Here is a 19,359-nt window from a genome sequence, read left to right on the forward strand (position 1 = left end):
ATCTTATGATCATAAACAAGCTTCTGTCCAAGTTTGGTAGAAATACAGGATAGTTAAAGAAAGTTATCAAAATTTCAAAAACTTTAACCACAATGTGAATATTTTTGGACGCATGTAGGATCGCTATGTCTTGATTTTGCGACAAAAGTTGAAGGCTTGAAATAAAAAGAGAACATATAAAATTTACCAATTCTACAATCTATATGCAATAGGTAAATTTTATTTGGTCTAGTTTGTTTGAACGAATGTTACATGTAGGTGTAGGGTTTATTTACTGTGACCTTATTTGTATGGTCCATTTTGTTAATGTTATTATTTGGTGTTTGATAGGTTTCTCAGGTTTTATAAGCAACACTGTGGTTTCATTAATATTCGTTGGATACCAATTTTTGTGGATTTCGTGAGTACAGGAGAACCACAAATTTAAATGTTCAACAAATTACAAATTTTCAAAAGGAATGTATGCAGACTTTGCCAAAACCACGAAATTAAATATCCACGAATATACAAGTTTTAATCAAACCATGAAAATTGGTACCCACGAAAAAATAAATGAATCCACAGTAGATGCCATTATATTTGATGTATTGAATGATTGTAAGGCATACATGTCTGTCTGGTATGGTTCATCTGACAGTGACCTGATTTTTATAGAACATTGAAACAAACAACCAAAAGACATCTAGGTCAACTATAGACAATGTCTCAAGCATCTAGGTCAACTATAGACAATGTCTCAAGCATCTAGGTCAACTATAGACAATGTCTCAAGCTCTAAACCATTCAGTCTATTTAAATTTGTGTATATATTTATACTGATATAGGGAAACAAATCTTTTTGCATAATGTCAGCTGTGTTCGGACTCTTAAAGAAACTAGTCAGCAAATTAGATATTCACAACTAACAAATTACTTGCAAAAAAGGAATTTACCATTAGAAATAAAATAGGTTTACATATAATGGCCAATAGTGTTATAGAACTCAACAAATAGATAATAACTAATATATTTTTTATTTCCTCTTCTTTTTGTTGACAGCTTGTTTTACTCTTTTACGGCTGTCTATTTTCTTCCTTATTTTTCTTCTTTTCAAAGACAGTTTACTGTTTTCCTCCATTTTACTAACCTGTCAAAATAGAAATTTAGAATTTTTTTTTTAATTAAAATTTTTTTTTTTTTTTTTTACAACAAATGAGTAAATAAAGTTTACAAGAAATAATACAACTAATTGTCTTTTCTTTCAGTATAATCAATACTTGTTAATGATTTTTAGGAAAGCCCTAATGCTTTATTGACAGCTAACAAGTAACCTGTAACATGTATGAATGCTGTGAGCATTCTGAATTCGTAAGTCCCGTACAGATACAGAAATGGAAGGCCTATAGTAATCACTTGCTCTTCCGTGCATCTGTCAGTCACAAATAATTTCAAAACTCTAATTTTAAAACCCTCATTAAAACAATAAACATGGTATGAGTTCAGCGTTGAAACTTGGTGTGAATATTCCTAAAATCCTTTTTTCTGCCTTACTTTAAACTACCTGGAGTTTACCACTACTTAATTGGTGTGTCATGTACCCAGAAGGAAACCCTACATTGAAAGATATGGTCAAAAACATAACTCAACTAAAACATCCCTGTGTGTTTGTACAAATATCATTTCTGTGTAATAACCCTATTGGCATCATCCATTACTTATTTACATGCTGCAGGGCTGCCATTACTATCTAGTTACTTACCAAATTACTGTGTTTCATTTTGTCTTCATCTTCATCAGACATTTCCATATTTTCATCGTCATCAACATTATTTGGATTTTTGTCAATAACAAATTGTCCAACTCTGTCTTCAGTTTCACTGCTTTAAAAAAGACAAAAATAAAAATGTGATCAAGTACTGATTTATTTTGCAGGTCTTGAAAACCACACAGTGAAAAATAGCTTAGTTATACTGCAATCATAATGTTTTGATGTTAATCTTTTGTCATACAAAAAGATAAAATTGAGAATGGAATTAAGGAATGTGTCAAAGAGACAACAACCCAACCAAAGAGCAGCAAGCAGAAACTGTTCATATTAATATCTTATCAGAACCAGGGTATTCTACATGCTTTTTGGCTAGAATTTTGATTTAAAACACTGTGTTTACAAAATCTTTTAAACAAAGCATAGTAAAAGAAACAATACCTTTATGTCAGATAATATTTTTCTTTTCTTTCACACACATAATAATTTATGTGTGTGTCTTCTGTATTTAAAAAAACCTCTAGCATATAAAGGATAAAATGCTTTATAAATATAATTGTGTATGAATACCTGTTTATATCAGTTATTCCTTTCATACACTGCCATGTGTACTCCACAAACATGGCTTGTTGTTGTAGTCTTGTCAATCTGTTGAAATGTCTCTCTGAAAATAGATTAAACACATAAAAATTCCATATATGTGAGTTTGGTATAGGGTGCTCATCTGTTTTATATTCATATACTTATGTATGCACACTTTTAGGATTCAAATGTTACAATGGCAGACATGGGGCCGTTTCATTAAAATACACATTGCACCCAGGAAAGGCATTTTGAAAAAAAGAGTGACAACCCATAGAAACCATTTTAGAGTGCTGCGTACATTCAAACCCATACAACATAATGTTTTATACCCACCCATTGTGGTAAATTTATGTTGCTATTCCCTAGTTTTATGTATGCTTTTATAGAACAGCCTTTACTAGTGAAATATCATTTAGCTTCTGCAGGTGTTTTATTGCTTTTAAATACTTATAAAGATTTAGACAATTTTAGGAACTTTTAATATGTTGTATTGGTGAACTTAAAACTTTTGTCTGATTCATCAAACTAAAATAATCATAAAATTTGTTTTTAAAAACAGTATAGCAATTTGCCATCCCATTATAAGCTTACATTGTAATTACTAGCACATTATAATTACTAGAGCACCTGTCATTTACTTACCGGTGTAAGGTAATAAAGATTCTATTGTTGATTTCATATTAGGAAACTTCAGAAGATCTTCTGCTGTGTAAGATTTCAACACTATAGACAATATAAACTGTGCTTCATGACAGTTTTTACTGTTTGTATTCCACTGACCACAAAATCTCAAAACAGCATCTGAAAACAAAAAACGTTTCATATACTTATCTTGATTTAAAAAAAAAATTGTGTTACTTTATTTTTTTTTTTTTTAAATCAATAATACACACAATACTGGTATCTGTATCTTTATTTCAGCTTCAAGGCAAGTTTTATATAGACAATGAAAGAAATATGTCGTTTCAAGAAATGCCATATATATTTTACCCAAACTTCATTAACTACTGAAAAGTACCAAAAAATTTATAAACAAACAAACAGTAACTGAATGGGCCTGGATATTAAGATCCAACTGGACATTTTAAACCTATATTAATCTCAAAAGATGTGATAACAAATGCTTACCCAACTGGTCCTGTCTTAATTTTTGTAAAGTTGCTTGTAAGTCTTCTACTCCAGACTGGCTAGCTAATATTTCTGAAACATTAAATATATCATGTACATGGTACTTATGAGTTGAAATCGTTTATATGTTTGACCTCTTGTGAAATGATAGATTGATTCTCATTCTATTGCCACCATCACAGTATATTTAATTGTTAAAATTGTTTAAATGTAGTGCTGTAACTTTGAAGCAAGGGGGAAAAGTATTTTCAAGATTTTTTTGTCCTTCTATCAATCAACCAGATGCTTCGCAGGGCGCAGCTTTATACGACCGCACAGGTTGAACTCTGAACGGTTGGGGCAAGTATGGACACAACATTCAAGCTGGATTCAGCTCTAAATTTGGATTGTGATTAAATAGTTGACACAGCATAGGTTTCTGACACAGAATGAATGTGGTCTAATGAACTTAAAATTTTGTTTTGGCCTTTGAGCAATTCACTATGCTGTTGAATATAAATTCTCTCAAAAAAAATGTTTGAAGAAATTTTCTTTTTATTTATGAGATCTGAAATGAGAAAATTGAAACCCCCCCAATTTTTTTTTCACATCCTGCTTTCCCTTATTCCAAAACTGATCTCAATTCAAATTTCTAATGGAGTTTGCAACAATAACTACTCATTTAAATACATCATAAAATATTAAAATGTAAAAAAAAGTGCTTGTTATCAATGAATGGTAAAGATTGTTTAATTTATCAGTTGGTAGTAAAAGTGAATATACATTGTATATTGTATAAAACAATGATTTAAGTTGATTCAACTACTATTCGGGACAAAGAAAGATAACTCCAATTGAAAATTTCTTGCTATTGCGCAATATTGTGCAATTAAGATATTTCTTGCTATTGTTCAATACTGTGCAATTGAAAATACTTGCTATTGCACAATACTGTGCAACTGAAGATTTCTTGCTATTGAGCAATACTGTGCAATTGAAAATTTCTTGCTATTGCACAATACTGTGCAATAGAAGATTTCTTGCTATTGCTGAATACTTTGCAATTAAAAATTTCTTGCTATTGCACAATACTTAATATAATAATTTTGGATCCTGATTTGGACCAACTTGAAAACTGGGCCCATAAACAAAAATCTAAGTACATTTTTAGATTCAGCATATCAAAGAACCCCAAGGATTCAATTTTTGTTAAAATCAAACTAAGTTTAATTTTGGACCCTTTTGACCTTAATGTAGATCTAGACCAATTTAAAAACAGGACCAAAAATTAAGAATCTACATACACACAGAGATTCAGCATATCAAAGAACCCCAATTATTCAATTTTTGATGAAATCAAACAAAGTTTAATTTTGGACCCTTTGGACCCCTTATTCCTAAACTGTTGGGACCTCAACTCCCAAAATCAATCCCAACCATCCTTTTATTGTCATAAACCTTGTGTTTAGATTTCATAGATTTCTATTTACTTATACTAAAGTTATGGTGCAAAAACCAAGAATAATGCTTATTTGGGCCCCTTTTTGGCCCCTTATTCCTAAACTGTTGGGACCTCAACTCCCAAAATCAATCCCAAACTTCCTTTTATGGTCATAAACCTTGTGTTTAAATTTCATTGATTTCTATTTACTTAAGCTAAAGTTATTGTGCGAAAAACCAAGAATAATGCTTATTTGGGCCCTTTTTTGGCCCCTAATTCCTAAACTGTTGGAACTAAAACTCCCAAAATCAATCCCAACCTTCCTTTTGTGGTCATAAACCTTGTGACAAAATTTCATAGATTTCTATTTACTTTTACTAAAGTTAGAGTGCGAAAACTAAAAGTATTCGGACGACAACATCTCCAATGTCATACCAATATACGACCAAAAAATTTTCAATTTTTGCGGTCGTATAAAAACAAGAATGTGTCCATAGTACACGGATGCCCCACTCACAGTATCATCGTGAAATTGGGGTCAAAAGTTTAATTTGGCATTTAAATTAGAAAGATCATATCATAGGGAACATGTGTACTTAGTTTCAAGTTTATTGCACTTCAACTTCATCAAAAACTACCTTGACCAAAAACTTTAACCTGAGCCTGGCACTATCATTTTCTATGTTCAGTGGACCGTGAAATTGGGGTCAAAATTTTTATTTGGCACTAAAATTAGAAAGATCATATCATGGGGAACATGTGTACTAAGTTTAAAGTTGATTGGACTTCAACTGCATCAAAAACTACCTTGACCAAAAACTTTAACCTGAATCTGGACGAACCGACGTACAGAAGAACGAACAGACAGACGGACGTACAGACCAGAAAACATAATGCCCCTCTACTATCATAGGTGGAAAAATATGTGAAAGTTGAAGCTTTGATCAAAGTCTTACATGGCTATTATTTTATTTGTTATTTTCTGACATTCTAATTAGACAAACCTTTTAAAATGGTCAGAACTCTAAAGGGTTGTTCTAACTTAATTGCCAATGCAATTGCTTTGTGATATTTCTTCTGCTGAATCAAGTTTGACAATTCCTGTTCTCTGGAAAAAAAGGGGTGAAATATCATATTTGACATTCACTTGAAACTAGAGGCTCTAAAGAGCCTGTGTCGCTCACCTTGGTCTATGTGAATATTAAACAAAGGAAGCAAATGGATTCATGACAAAATTGTGTTTTGGTGATGGTGATGTGTTTGTACATCTTACTTTACTGAACATTCTTGCTACTTACAATTATCTCTATCTATAATGAACTTGGCCCAGTAGTTTCAGTGGAAAATGTTAGTTAAAATTTACAAATTTTATGAAAATTGTTAAAAATTGACTATAAAGGACAATAACTCCTTAAGGGTCAATTGACCATTTTCGTCATGTTGACTTATTTGTAAATCTTACTTTGCTTAACATTATTGATGTTTACAGTTTATCTCTATCTATAATAATATTCAAGATAATAACCAAAAACAGCAAAATTTCCTTAAAATTACCAATTCAGGGGCAGCAACCCAACAACAGGTTGTCAGATTCATCTGAAAATTTCAGGGCAGATAGATGTTGACCTGATAAACAATTTTACCCCATGTCAGATTTGCTCTAAAGGCTGCGGTTTCAGAGTTTTAAGCCAAAATCTACATTTCACCCCTATGTTCTATTTTTAGCAATGGCGGCCATCTTGGTTGGTTAGCCAGGTCACGGGACACAATTTTTAAACTAGATACCCCAATGATGATTGAGGCTAAGTTTGGTTTAATTTGGCCCAGTAGTTTCAGAGGAGAAGATTTTTGTAAAAGATAACTAAGATTTACGAAAAATGGTTAAAAATTGACTATAAAGGGCAATAACTCCTAAAGAAATCAACAGACCATTTTGGTCTTGTTGACTTGTTTGTAGATCTTACTTTGCTGAACATTTTTGCTGTTTACAGTTTATCTCTATCTATAATAATATTCAAGATAATAACCAAAAACAGCAAAATGTCCTTAAAATTACCAATTCAGGGGCAGCAACCTATCAACGGGTTGTCCAATTCATCTCAAAATTTCAGGGCAGATAGATCTTGACCTGATAAACAATTTTACCCGATGTCAGATTTGCTCTGAATGCTTTGGTTTTTGAGTGATAAGCCAAAAACTGCATTTTACCCCTATGTTCTATTTTTAGCCATGGCGGCCATCTTGGTTGGTTGACCAGGTCACCGGACACAATTTTTTAACTAGATACCCCAATGATGATTGTGGTCAAGTTTGGTTTAATTTGGCCAAGTAGTTTCAGAGAAGATTTTTGTAAAAGATGACTAAGATTTACGTAAAATGGTTAAAAATTGACTATAAAGGGCAATAACTCCTAAAGGGGTCAACAGACCATTTTGGTCATGTTGACTTATTTGTAGATCTTACTTTACTGAACATTTTTGCTGTGTACAGTTTATCTCTATCTATGATAATATTCAAGATAATAACCAAAAACAGCAAAATTTCCTTAAAATTACCAATTCAGGGGCAGCAACCTATCAACGGGTTGTCCGATTCATCTCAAAATTTCAGGGCAGATAGATCTTGACCTGATTAACAATTTTACCCCTGTCAGATTTGCTCTAAATGCTTTGGTTTTTGAGTTATAAGCCAAAAACTGCATTTTACCCCTATGTTCTATTTTTAGCCATGGTGGCCATCTTGGTTGGTTGGCCGGGTCACCGGACACAATTTTTAAACTAGATACCCTAATAATGATTGTGGCCAAGTTTGGTAAAAATTGGCCCAGTAGTTTCAGAGGAGAAGATTTTTGTAAAAGTTAACGACGGACGACGACGACGACGGACGACGGACGCCGGACGCCAGACGCCGGACGCCAAGTGATGAGAAAAGCTCACTTGACCCTTTGGGCCAGGTGAGCTAAAAAGCAAGAGACAACACAATTTTTCAAGTTAAGACTTCATTTCTTAATCGAACATTTAAATTCATGATTCACCTATACCAACAAATCCACAAAAGTTAATATCCCATGAATAATAAGTTATCTACAGTATTAACAATTCTCATTGTAAAACAATATCTATCATGAAGAATTTTCTTTATGTTCAATCTTGTATCAAATATATAAACATAATTAAAGATGCTTAACATGTATATTTATATTACCTGATAATAAACTGTTCTTGTTCTTTCCTTGTGGTGTCTTCTACTTCCTGTGTTATATCCTGTAAAAGTTTCAAGATTTTAAACATACTTGCGAAGTCTATATAAGCTACTATTAACAATACATGGGAGAAAAATTAAACAACATTTATCTTTGCAGAAGAAATAGAAAGCCATGTGTTTATCATTTTAAATAGAGGCTCTAAAGAACCTGTGTCGCTCACCTTGGTCTATGTGAATATTAAACAATGGACACAGATGGATTCATGACAAAATTGTGTTTTGGTGATGGTGATGTGTTTGTAGATCTTACTTTACTAAACATTCTTGCTGCTTACAATTACCTCTATCTATAACAGTACTTTCTGTGGAAAATGTTATTGAAAATCTTCAAATTTTAAGAAAATTGTTAAAAATTGACTATGAAGGGCAATAACTCCTTAGGGGGTCAATTGACTATTTTGGTCATACTGACTTATTTTTAGTTCTTACTTTGCTGTACATTATTGCTGTTTACAGTTTATCCTTATCTATAATAATATTCAAGATAATAACAAAAAAAGAGCAAAATTTCCTCAAAATTACCAATTCAGGGGCAGCAACCTAACAACCGATTATCCGATTCATCTGAAAATTCCAGGGAAGATAGATTGTGACCTGATCAACAATTTTATTTCCTGTCAGATTTGCTCTTAATGCTTCGATTTTTGAGTTATAAGCCAAAAACTGCATTTTACCCCCATGTTCTATTTTTAGCCATGGCGGCCATCTTGGTTTGTTGGCCGTGTTACCAGACACATTTTTTTAACTAGATACCCCAATGATGATTATGGCCAAGTTTGGTTAAATTTGGCCCAGTAGTTTCAGAGGAGAAGATTTTTCTAAAAGATTACTAAGATTTACGAAAAATGGTTAAAAATTGACTATAAAGGACAATAACTCCTAAAGTGGTCAACTGACCATTTTGGTCATGTTGACTTATTTGTAGATCTTACTTTGTTGAACATTATTGCTGTTTACAGTTTATCTCTATCTATAATAATATTCAAGATAATAACCAACTAGAGGCTCTAAAGAGCCTGTGTCGCTCACCTTGGTCTATGTGAATATTAAACAATGGACACAGATGGATTCATGACAAAATTGTGTTTTGGTGATGGTGATGTGTTTGTAGATCTTAATTTACTAAACATTCTTGCTGCTTACAATTATCTTTATCTATAACAGTACTTTCTGTAGAAAATGTTATTGAAAATCTTCAAATTTTAAGAAAATTGTTAAAAATTGACTATGGAGGGCAATAACTCCTTAGGGGGTCAATTGACTATTTTGGTCATACTGACTTATTTTTAGTTCTTACTTTGCTGTACATTATTGCTGTTTACAGTTTCTCTCTATCTATAATAATATTCAAGATAATAACAAAAAAACAGCAAAATTTCCTCAAAATTACCAATTCAGGGACAGCAACCTAACAACTGATTCTCCGATTCATCTGAAAATTCCACATTTGCTCTTAATGCTTTGGTTTTTGAGTTATAAGCCAAAAACTGCATTTTACCCCCATGTTCTATTTTTAGCCATGGCGGCCATCTTGGTTTGTTGGCCGAGTTACCGGACACATTTTTTTAACTCGATACCCCAATGATGATTATGGCTAAGTTTGGTTAAATTTGGCCCAGTAGTTTCAGAGGAGAAGATTTTCTAAAAGATTACTAAGATTTACGAAAAATGGTTAAAAATTGACTATAAAGGGCAATAACTCCTAAAGTGGTCAACTGACCATTTTGGTCATGTTGACTTATTTGTAGATCTTACTTTGCTGAACATTATTGCTGTTTACAGTTTATCTCTATCTATAATAATGTTCAAGATAATAACCAAAAACCGCAAAATTTCCTTAAAATTACCATTTCAGGGGCAGCAACCCAACAAAGAAATGTCTGATTCATCTTAAAATTTCAGGGCAGATAGATCTTGACCTGATGAACAATATTACCCCATGTCAGATTTGCTCTAAATGCTTTGGTTTTTGAGTTATAAGCCAAAAACTGCATTTTACCCCTATGTTCTATTTTTAGCCATGGCGGCCATATTGGTTGGTTGGGCAGGGCACTGGACACATTTTTTAAACTAGATACCCCAATGATGATTGTGGCCAAGTTTGGTTAAATTTGGCCCAGTAGTTTCAGAGGAGAAGATTTTTGTAAAAGTTAACACAGGACGACGACGACGGACGACGACGGCGGACGCCGGACGCCAAGTGATGAGAAAAGCTCACTTGGACTTTCGGCCAGGTGAGCTAAAAACAGCAAAATTTCCTTAAAATTACCATTTCAGGGGCAGCAACCCAACAACGAAATGTCCGATTCATCTGAAAATTTCAGGGCAGATATATCTTCACCTGATGAACAATTTTACCCGGTCAGATTTGCTCTAAATGCTTTGGTTTTTGAGTTATAAGCCAAAAACTGCATTTTACCCCTATGTTCTATTTTTAGCCATGGCGGCCATCTTGGTTGGTTGGCTGGGTCACTGGACACATTTTTTAAAACTAAATACCCCAATGATGATTATGGCCAAGTTTGGTTGAATTTGGCCCAGTAGTTTCAGAGGAGAAGATTTTTCTAAAAGATTACTAAGATTTACGAAAAATGGTTAAAAATTGACTATAAAGGGCAATAACTCCTAAAGTGGTGAACTGACCATTTTGGTCATGTTGACTTATTTGTAGATCTTACTTTGCCAGAGCTCCAAATAAGAATTCACAAATTGGGTTTTTTACCCACCATTTTCTTATATAATTGGGTGATAAAGTTTTTTGATTGCATTATCAATTCCAATTCACCCCTCATGTTAATATCAAATTGGGTTTTTCACCACCAAGCTCCTTAATGTATTGGGTTTTTTCATCAACACAATATTGAATATTTAGGCAATATCAACCCCAGATTTTTTTTCCATCTTAAATATGTTTCTTTCTTTGTTTAGCTTTTTTATTTGGTTTAGGGTTAGGGTTAGGGTTATTTGCTAGCTGTTTTATTTGGTTTATTGACTGAGAAGCAATTGTAGGTTTAATTTGTGTTCCGTTTCAACCCTTCTGCCAGTTTTGTATTTTCTCATATAAACTGTAAAAAAACGAATATGTGTATTCACAGGCACTCGTCTTATACCTTTATATAATAAATTCTGAGACCAGTGCCTGTGTGTGTATTCATTAATTAACCGTAAATGAAAAAAAATAGTAAATAAACTCTAATTATACTTGAATGTTTTTGTTTTATTCCAATTTTCATAAATCTGGGTTTAGTTGTCTTTTATAAGAACTTTTGGTTTCTGATGCTTTATCATGTCAAAATTAATTTGGCCTTTCACTTTTTCCAACTGATTTCGTTTTTGAGGAAACCCTGCTTTTATTAGCAATGTTCTCGTTAAGGTATGTACACACGCCCTTGTGTTCGATGGACGCTTCCAACACTGGCTGGGTCTTGTTATCATCATAACTTTCCCTAAGCTTTTCAAAGGAAGCAGAAAACATGCTTCTATTCAATATTTTTAACGGACATTCACTTTTGTTTTAATTCAATGTATGTAATGATAAATCCCAAGCAATGCGAAAAAAATATGACTTCATGACACACGCTTATTGGATAAACGCCGAGAAGATCGAAATGTTTTCAAAAACATGTGTACCTATTGAGCAACGGAAAACTCTAACAGGGACCCATTTCAGCTACTTGATGCAGGGATCTATTTTTAGAACGAAAGGAAATTTCCAATTATAAATATTATAAAAATAGTTTACGCGACCACTGTAAACAGATAAGGGTATAAAACGCAAATGGTAGCCAATAAAAGGGTTGAGAACCCATGGTTTTGGAATATAATTGGGTTTTCCTTTGAATTAATTGGGTTATTGAACCCTGCAATGGGCAATTGCATTGGGTTTTTTATTATTTGTATTGCGTGATCACGCAAATACGCACCTCATCTGGAGCTCTGCTTTGCTGAACATTATTGCTGTTTACAGTTTATCTCTATCTATAATAATATTCAAGATAATAACCAAAAACAGAAAAATTTCCTTAAAATTACCATTTCAGGGGCAGCAACCCAACAACGAAATGTCCGATTCATCTGAAAATTTCAGGGCAGATAGATCTTGACCTGATGAACAATTTAACCCCACGTCAGATTTGCTCTAAATGCTTTGGTTTTTGAGTTATAGGCCAAAAACTGCATTTTACTCCTATGTTCTATTTTTAGCCATGGCGGCCATCTTGGTTGGTTGGCTGGGTCACCGGACACATTTTTAAAACTAGATACCCCAATGATGATTGTGGCCAAGTTTGGTTAAATTTGGCCCAGTAGATTTCAGAGGAGAAGATTTATGTAAAAGTTAACGCAGGACGACGACGACGGACAATGACGGACGCCGGACACAAAGTGATGAGAAAAGCTCACTTGGCCTTTCGGCCAGGTGAGCTCAAAATTAAGGTATAGTTGGCAGGTAAAATTTTGGAGAAGGCGATATGATCAAACCATGTGCAAAACAAGGTTAAACAGAAGGCAAGCATGTTTTACAAGGTTCTTCGAAAATGACTATTGATTACCTAAAAGATATTTGAGCAATAACATAAGCTTGTGAGAAGAAAAGAAGATAACCCATCATTGTTATTCCTAAATAATAGTTCAACAAACAAACAAGAGGCTGTCACAACGACAGCAAATCAGATTTATTAACATTTATTTGTGTCCTGGCAATATCACAAGAACCATAACTGATGAATGGTGAAAGTGAAAATCGTCAATATCAAATTTGACCTCCATTTTGTCATCAGTATCAACATATTAAAATTTGAAAAGCTTAGATTGAATGGTTCATGAGTAAATGCAACAACGTGAATGGAAATGCCATTTTACAATCTTTCAAGAATCATAACTCCTGAACGGTAAAAGTCAAAATCGTCATTATTGAACTTGACCTATATTTTGTCATCAGTAACAACATATAAAAATTTCAAAAGCTTTGGTTGAATAGTTCATGAGAAAATGCACGGACACGACTGGAAACACCATTTTTCAATCTTTCAAGAACCATAACTCCTGAACGGTAAAAGTCAAAATCGTCATTATTGAACTTGACCTCTATTTTGTCATCAGTAACAACATATTAAAATTTGGGAAGCTTTGGTAGAACAGTTCATGCGTAAATGCATGGACACCACTGGAAACTCGCTTTGGTTGAACGGTTCATGAGTTAATGCATGGACAACATTTGATTGTCGCCAGCCCGCCCGCCCGCCCGCCCGCCCGCCCGCCGTACATCCCCAAATCAATAACCGACATTTTTGTCACAAAAATCCGGTAAAAACTAATCAACGCTGGAAGTATGACTGTATCTGCTCCTTAGTATTGCACTATTCTTGACTTACTTGCCATTCCAGAATAGTTGAGTCTGCACCACCAGTGATAACACGGTTTTCATCAGAACTGACAGCAAGCCCCCAAACTTTATCATCATGCTCATCAAATGTCTTTACACACTCATTTGTTTTTATTGTCCAGATTTTTAATAATCCATCTGAACCACTAAAAAATCATTAAAATATAGACATTATATATGAGTGTACTTTTAAAATATTTTGTCATTAGTTAAGTTTTATAATAAATATTTTCAGAAGTAAAGCAACTGATATTAGACATATTAGAGTGTAAATCCAAAAAATTAGTCATTTTTGGGACCCTTTATAGCTTGCTGTTCGGTGTGAGACAAGGCTCTATGTTTAAGACCATACTTTGACCTGCATAAAGGTTTACTTTTAAAAATTGTGACTTGGATGGAGAGTTGACTCATTGGCACCCATACCACAGGCACTCATACCACATCTTCTTATATCTATACATGTCTATATGTGCAACACATGTTACACAATGTAATGTAAGAAAACATATATACAAACCATGACAATAACTGCATGCCTCTAGTTAAAAAGACCACTCTTAAAACAGAACTGTCATGTCCTTCAAAAGTCTGAAAAGACATATAAAAACAATTTTAATATAATTTGTAATTCTTTTTTAACATTTGCATCCCTACCATAATTGTATACTCAACGGCTTAAGGGAATACGATACAGTAGCAGGGTCAGATAATAACGTTTTCAAAACTGTTCGTGTTGTTTTCGCGATGTTGGTAACCAGAACGTTGTAATTTCGCAATGTTTCTAATAAGAACGTTAACATTTCACGGGATATTCACTGACGACATTAATTTTAATTGCGCGATTTTCAAAAAAATACCTGCTAAAAAGTGGTCATGCCATTTCTAAAAGACGGAGAAATCTGCCGAAAAGCAGTGAGATTAAAGGAAATACAATAAATCAAATACAATTTTGCATGACGATATTGAAGAAATGGTGATTGACACAGAAGAGAGTACTGACAATATAACATGGAAAGACGGAAGAAGAATTGTGGCTCGAGCTTTTTAGACTGGCACTGAATAACTGCCAAAACTGCACTGCCCAGCGGAATCTGCTTAACGTAGAGAAAGAAAAATTGCAAGGAATTAGGGTCTATCTTACTATTCGTTGCTTAAACTGTAACATACTGCAAAACATTTTACCAATAACACAATTAGGAACAAAACGACCTGCAATATTTAGTAATGAGTATTTGGTAGCTGCTTAACATCCAGCGGCAAATATATAATTGCATATTTATGATTCAAATGTTCTTTTAATGAAACTTAAAGAAATGAGAAAATGTATGAACCCGTGATTAATGAGAAAAATTTAAATGGTGTCTTTGGTATTGTTCATCATATTTGTATTTTGTTCATTGTTTTGTACCTAAATCAGGCCGTAAGCTTCCTGTTTGAGTTGTTTTGCATTTGTCATGTAGGGGCCTTTCATAGCTTACTATGCGATATGGGTTTTACTCATTGTTGAAGGCCGTCCGATGTCATATAGTCGTTTAGCCATTTGGTCTCTGATTGAGATTTGCCTCATTGGTAATCATACCACGTCTACTTATTTGTATAAGCATGTCCTTATTGTACTTCAATGTATTGAGAGATAAAAATTGAATATCGTCAAGTGTACACTAATTACAGACAGACAGATCAGAAAGTGTACACATGTTAAAACTTGTCGTATAGCTAGACGATCGGACAAACGAACAAAGTGTTTTCAATATAGCTCTACTTCTAGACAAACAAGTACGCCAATATGCATATGTATACGCCGTAAAAAAAGTTATGTAACTTATCAATTGATAAAGACATCGTTCAATATTAATTCTCTTATACCGGCTGCTGTACTTTCTATGAAATATTATATTACAACTTCATTTTCGGTCGATTGAGGCATTAATGGCATGATTTAAATTGCACAAAACAGCTCTTATTATAAAACAAGAAGTACTGCTTATAATTTAAATTTGAAAGATGATTATCTTTTGAATTTAAAAAAAAAAAGAAAATCAAAGTACGTCGGAACCTTTTAAAGTTGACGATACGGTATCGGTTTTGTCATTGTTGAAGGTTATACTGTTGTCAATTTATGGTATCGCCTCACTTAATGTATAGTTGGTTCACATTTTTTCATGTCAATAATGTTGTCTATCCTCGTACAGTACATGAAACAATTTAGAACTAATGTCGGAAAGAGATGCACCTTTATACTTCTATCAGATTTTCCTTTGTGCCGTACATCTGATAAAGCAATCTGCTAGAATCCTTTCTCATAGTCTTTTTTTTTTATTATGAAAAGGTTCCTGTCCAAATTTCGTTTCGTAAATGTTTAGCACAAATGTTTTTCCATTTTATGATTAACCATCTTATAAATTTTTATGATAAGTATAAAGGCTTAAAAAAAGCACCTGCATATACTCGTGTACGGTGGGAATGATTACACGACGTTGTTGCGATTAAAACTTAATTTAACGTAATTTAGCGCCATACTGACAGACATCGTAAAAAATTAAGGTATATGAATTTTATTGAAAAACAAGCACATCAACCTCAATGTTTTTCTTTTGCAATCAATCAAGTACTGTTTCAAGAACACTCCGCCAAAATTTCAGGAAAAAATCAACGATCAAATTTTTTCTGCACTTCCGAAAAGACGCAAAAATATGGTCAATTACAATATTTCGGATATAGCAATCTAAATCCGGAACATGACGATTTGATTTAACCTTAAACTTGTTTCAGCATGTTGATGAAATGGAACAAGGGAATATTTTACAAAAAACCCGGTTAAGTTATGACTTTTCGTTCAAAAGTATTGTTACTTTCTTTAAAAGTCATTATTTATGAAATTTCAGGGATTTTCTTCCAAATATGCAAATTTGGAACCAAATTATCTCAAAAAGTAAGTCATGAAGGTACTTTTTCCTTTGCATATTTGAAAAGTACACATTGAAATTTACCTTCTATCAAAATTACAAGAAAAAATCAACGAGGGATCTCTTCTGTATCGTATGCCCTTAAGAAATAAAGTATGCATTATAATAGACATTGTCATTTATTTTCTCCTGAACATGTAATAAAATAAACATATTAAATGTCTTTGTGTGTGTCAGTTTTATCTTTTATTTTTGTTGGTATTGATATCTATTGTACTGAGATAGTAGTTTGATTTCTGACTGAATGATTTCTAGCGAATGCTAAACAAAATTATGATCATGCACGTACCAAGGGTTCTTTACAATTAAAAATCTTACGACAAAAAATTATCGCAGGTTAAACTGAAATGTTCATGACATGCAAGTTTTTTGTCTTATGGTGACTTGAGTAACACCGGTATCACTCAGATTACAATTCTACCTTGACAGGTAAGTTTGTATTTAGCCTATAAAATACTTATTTAGCCTTGAGAATTGAAAGGTCAGTTTATCCCATTCATACAATAGAAGTTGATAAATTTGGCTTCATGCCATTTACCTTGTCCAAAATTAAGGTCACTTTATTGTTATTGTGATATTGTTAAAGTACAAAAGAACCCTATATTCTGACCAATACTTAAAACTTTGTGCATCTTGATTTAATTGTTAAAAATCTGTTAATGTTGAATTTTTGGGGTTATTTCAGCCTTTTAATTGCATATTTCTTTACATGGTAGTTTTTTTTTCAGATCTAATAAAAAAACTATCTGCTTGACTTTTTAAAAATAGACTATGCTTGCAGGTTATCTATAACACTGTCTTGTTTTTTGTTTAAACCAAATCTGACAGATGGGACAACATCCCTAATGCGCCTTGAAATGAGGAACTCAAAAGTCACGTGTAAAGAAAAAATCTCTGTGTAGTGATATTGGACATGTTTCTATTTTTAACAAATTACTGAACTTAATTATTTGTGGTGATTAGGAAAGTAGAGGAACATAGAATAAATGTGTAAAAACTATGGAGCTATTGAATGTGTTCAAAGTATTAAATTTTCATAGAACTTATTGTGTTAAAAAGGGGATATTTTACCACAAGGAGCCGCATCACAAAAGGATGTTCGGGGTTTGCTAATTTACGGAAAAAGTAATCTCACTTCGTACCCCGAAAATTTAACCACATATGTGAAAATGTCACAGCTTCGAAACGAGCTATCATACATATCCAAGTTTACGATATGGACTGAGCTACAGGAAAAAACGTTACCATTATCGCCTATGGAAAAACAATTAAAGATATTGAGCCAATTTACAAAAAGATAAATCAAAAGTTTTCAGAGTGATCTATGGATGATTTCACCTTGTACACCCGGGAAAATTGTGAAAATGATGGTAAGTATTTTTTTATTTATACCTAGATATCCCAGATGATTTCAGATAACCATTATAGATAAATACCAGCAGATACTCAATGAAATTTTCGCTTTAAGAAAGCATTACAGGCACGGGGCTGAACACTTTTTTTAGCACAATTCTAACTTTGTTTACACCCCCGAGAGATCCGAAAGGAATTTGTTTATGAATTGAAAAAGGCATGAACTAACATAATAGTTTTATCTGTAAGTAAACATGACACAATACAGTCTTTGTTATGTAATTATCACTCCGGTTTACAGGAATGCCTGATAACCAAGGGAGATAACACACTCCATACGAGTAAAGTGAAATACATCATCATCATGTGCTTTTATCCAATAATTTGACCCATGGTCAGTCAGTAGATATCATATGCAGTTAATAAACAGACAAACATGTACATGTATTAAAGAAATCATGAATTATTATTTGTAATTCACACTAGCAAATCACAAGATTTTGTCTTTTCTCAGTGAAAAAGGGGGAGGGTCAACAAGCCATTCGAAAACAATATTGCTGCACCTTTTCAACTATTAAGCTAGTTAGCTACCACTCGTTGCTTCTTATTTAAAAGATTTAAATGAAGGTTGATAAGCCACAAGGGAGAAGTATTTTTCTTTCTTTGTGATAAAACGTTCTAGAATTTGATTTTTCTCTCTCAATAATACTTATGTATTTAAACCAAATAATAACACAGCCTGAGTAATTTTTTTTGTCTTATTTCAGTTCCAGACATATCATTACTTTTTAACCTGAGATGACAAACTAGAGGTTTTAAAAGGTCCTGAATAACTGGTAAGCATTTTGTTTTATTTGGCAAGCTCTAAATTGTTTATTTATAGTATTTATGCAATTCAAATTACAGTCGGTATGTTAAAAATATACTGATATGAAAACTGTTGCTATGGTCTTGGCATTAAATGAAAATGCTTGGTTACTGATCTTTTCAAGTCCATATTTCAAGTTAAACCTTGCGGCAACTGTTCCTCATGTAACACTGCAAAATATAATTAGCATTATTTTGATATGTCGTTATTTAATGACGCCATATTACGTGTGATGTCACGATGTTTCCTTTAAAACCTCATGCCGATATCTCACTGATAAAAGATTTTCACTGAAATACATGTAAAAAACATTTTTTCTCAAATACAATTATGTGAAAGAACAAGTTTTGAAAATTTGCACTTCATTGCACTCTAATTATATGATTCAAATGACTTTTACAGTAGTTTATAGTGGTTTCTACAGTATGAAATACCAGGTTTCCACTGGCTAGAATAATTAAGTATTTTGGTGTTTTTTTTATGAAATCTTCATTTTTGCATAATTTCTCTGTCAAAATGCACTTTTAGGCACCAGAAAATTTTATTGAATGCTTTAACAGGGTCTGTGTGTTGTAATTTAAGGTTACATTCAGATGTTTTGTCCTTCTTTTGACTAGTGAAGGTATACTGTAAGAAATTAATTATGCA

At 32.9% G+C, this 19,359-nt stretch overlaps 1 protein-coding gene across 2 annotated transcripts in view; it reads right to left on the bottom strand.

Annotated features, from left to right (window-relative positions):
- Positions 1-994: 994 nt before the first annotated feature.
- Positions 995-19,359, bottom strand: part of LOC143045841 (transducin beta-like protein 3) — a 46,584-nt gene continuing 28,219 nt past the window's right edge. The window contains exons 16-24 of one of the 2 annotated variants that reach the window (XM_076218639.1): positions 14,042-14,112; positions 13,514-13,670; positions 8,082-8,140; positions 5,882-5,985; positions 3,458-3,529; positions 2,972-3,130; positions 2,315-2,408; positions 1,739-1,856; positions 995-1,126 (exon numbers count right to left, since the gene is read on the bottom strand). In XM_076218639.1, coding sequence (XP_076074754.1) covers positions 1,013-1,126; positions 1,739-1,856; positions 2,315-2,408; positions 2,972-3,130; positions 3,458-3,529; positions 5,882-5,985; positions 8,082-8,140; positions 13,514-13,670; positions 14,042-14,112 — 948 coding nt within the window. In that variant the 3' untranslated portion in view covers positions 995-1,012. Of the gene's footprint in view, positions 1,127-1,738; positions 1,860-2,314; positions 2,409-2,971; positions 3,131-3,457; positions 3,530-5,881; positions 5,986-8,081; positions 8,141-13,513; positions 13,671-14,041; positions 14,113-19,359 lie in introns of both variants that reach the window. The other variant, XM_076218638.1, reaches the window with a different exon arrangement.

This window comes from Mytilus galloprovincialis, chromosome 9 (genome assembly GCF_965363235.1).
Source record: "Mytilus galloprovincialis chromosome 9, xbMytGall1.hap1.1, whole genome shotgun sequence".
Classification (NCBI taxonomy): Eukaryota; Metazoa; Mollusca; class Bivalvia; order Mytilida; family Mytilidae; genus Mytilus; species Mytilus galloprovincialis.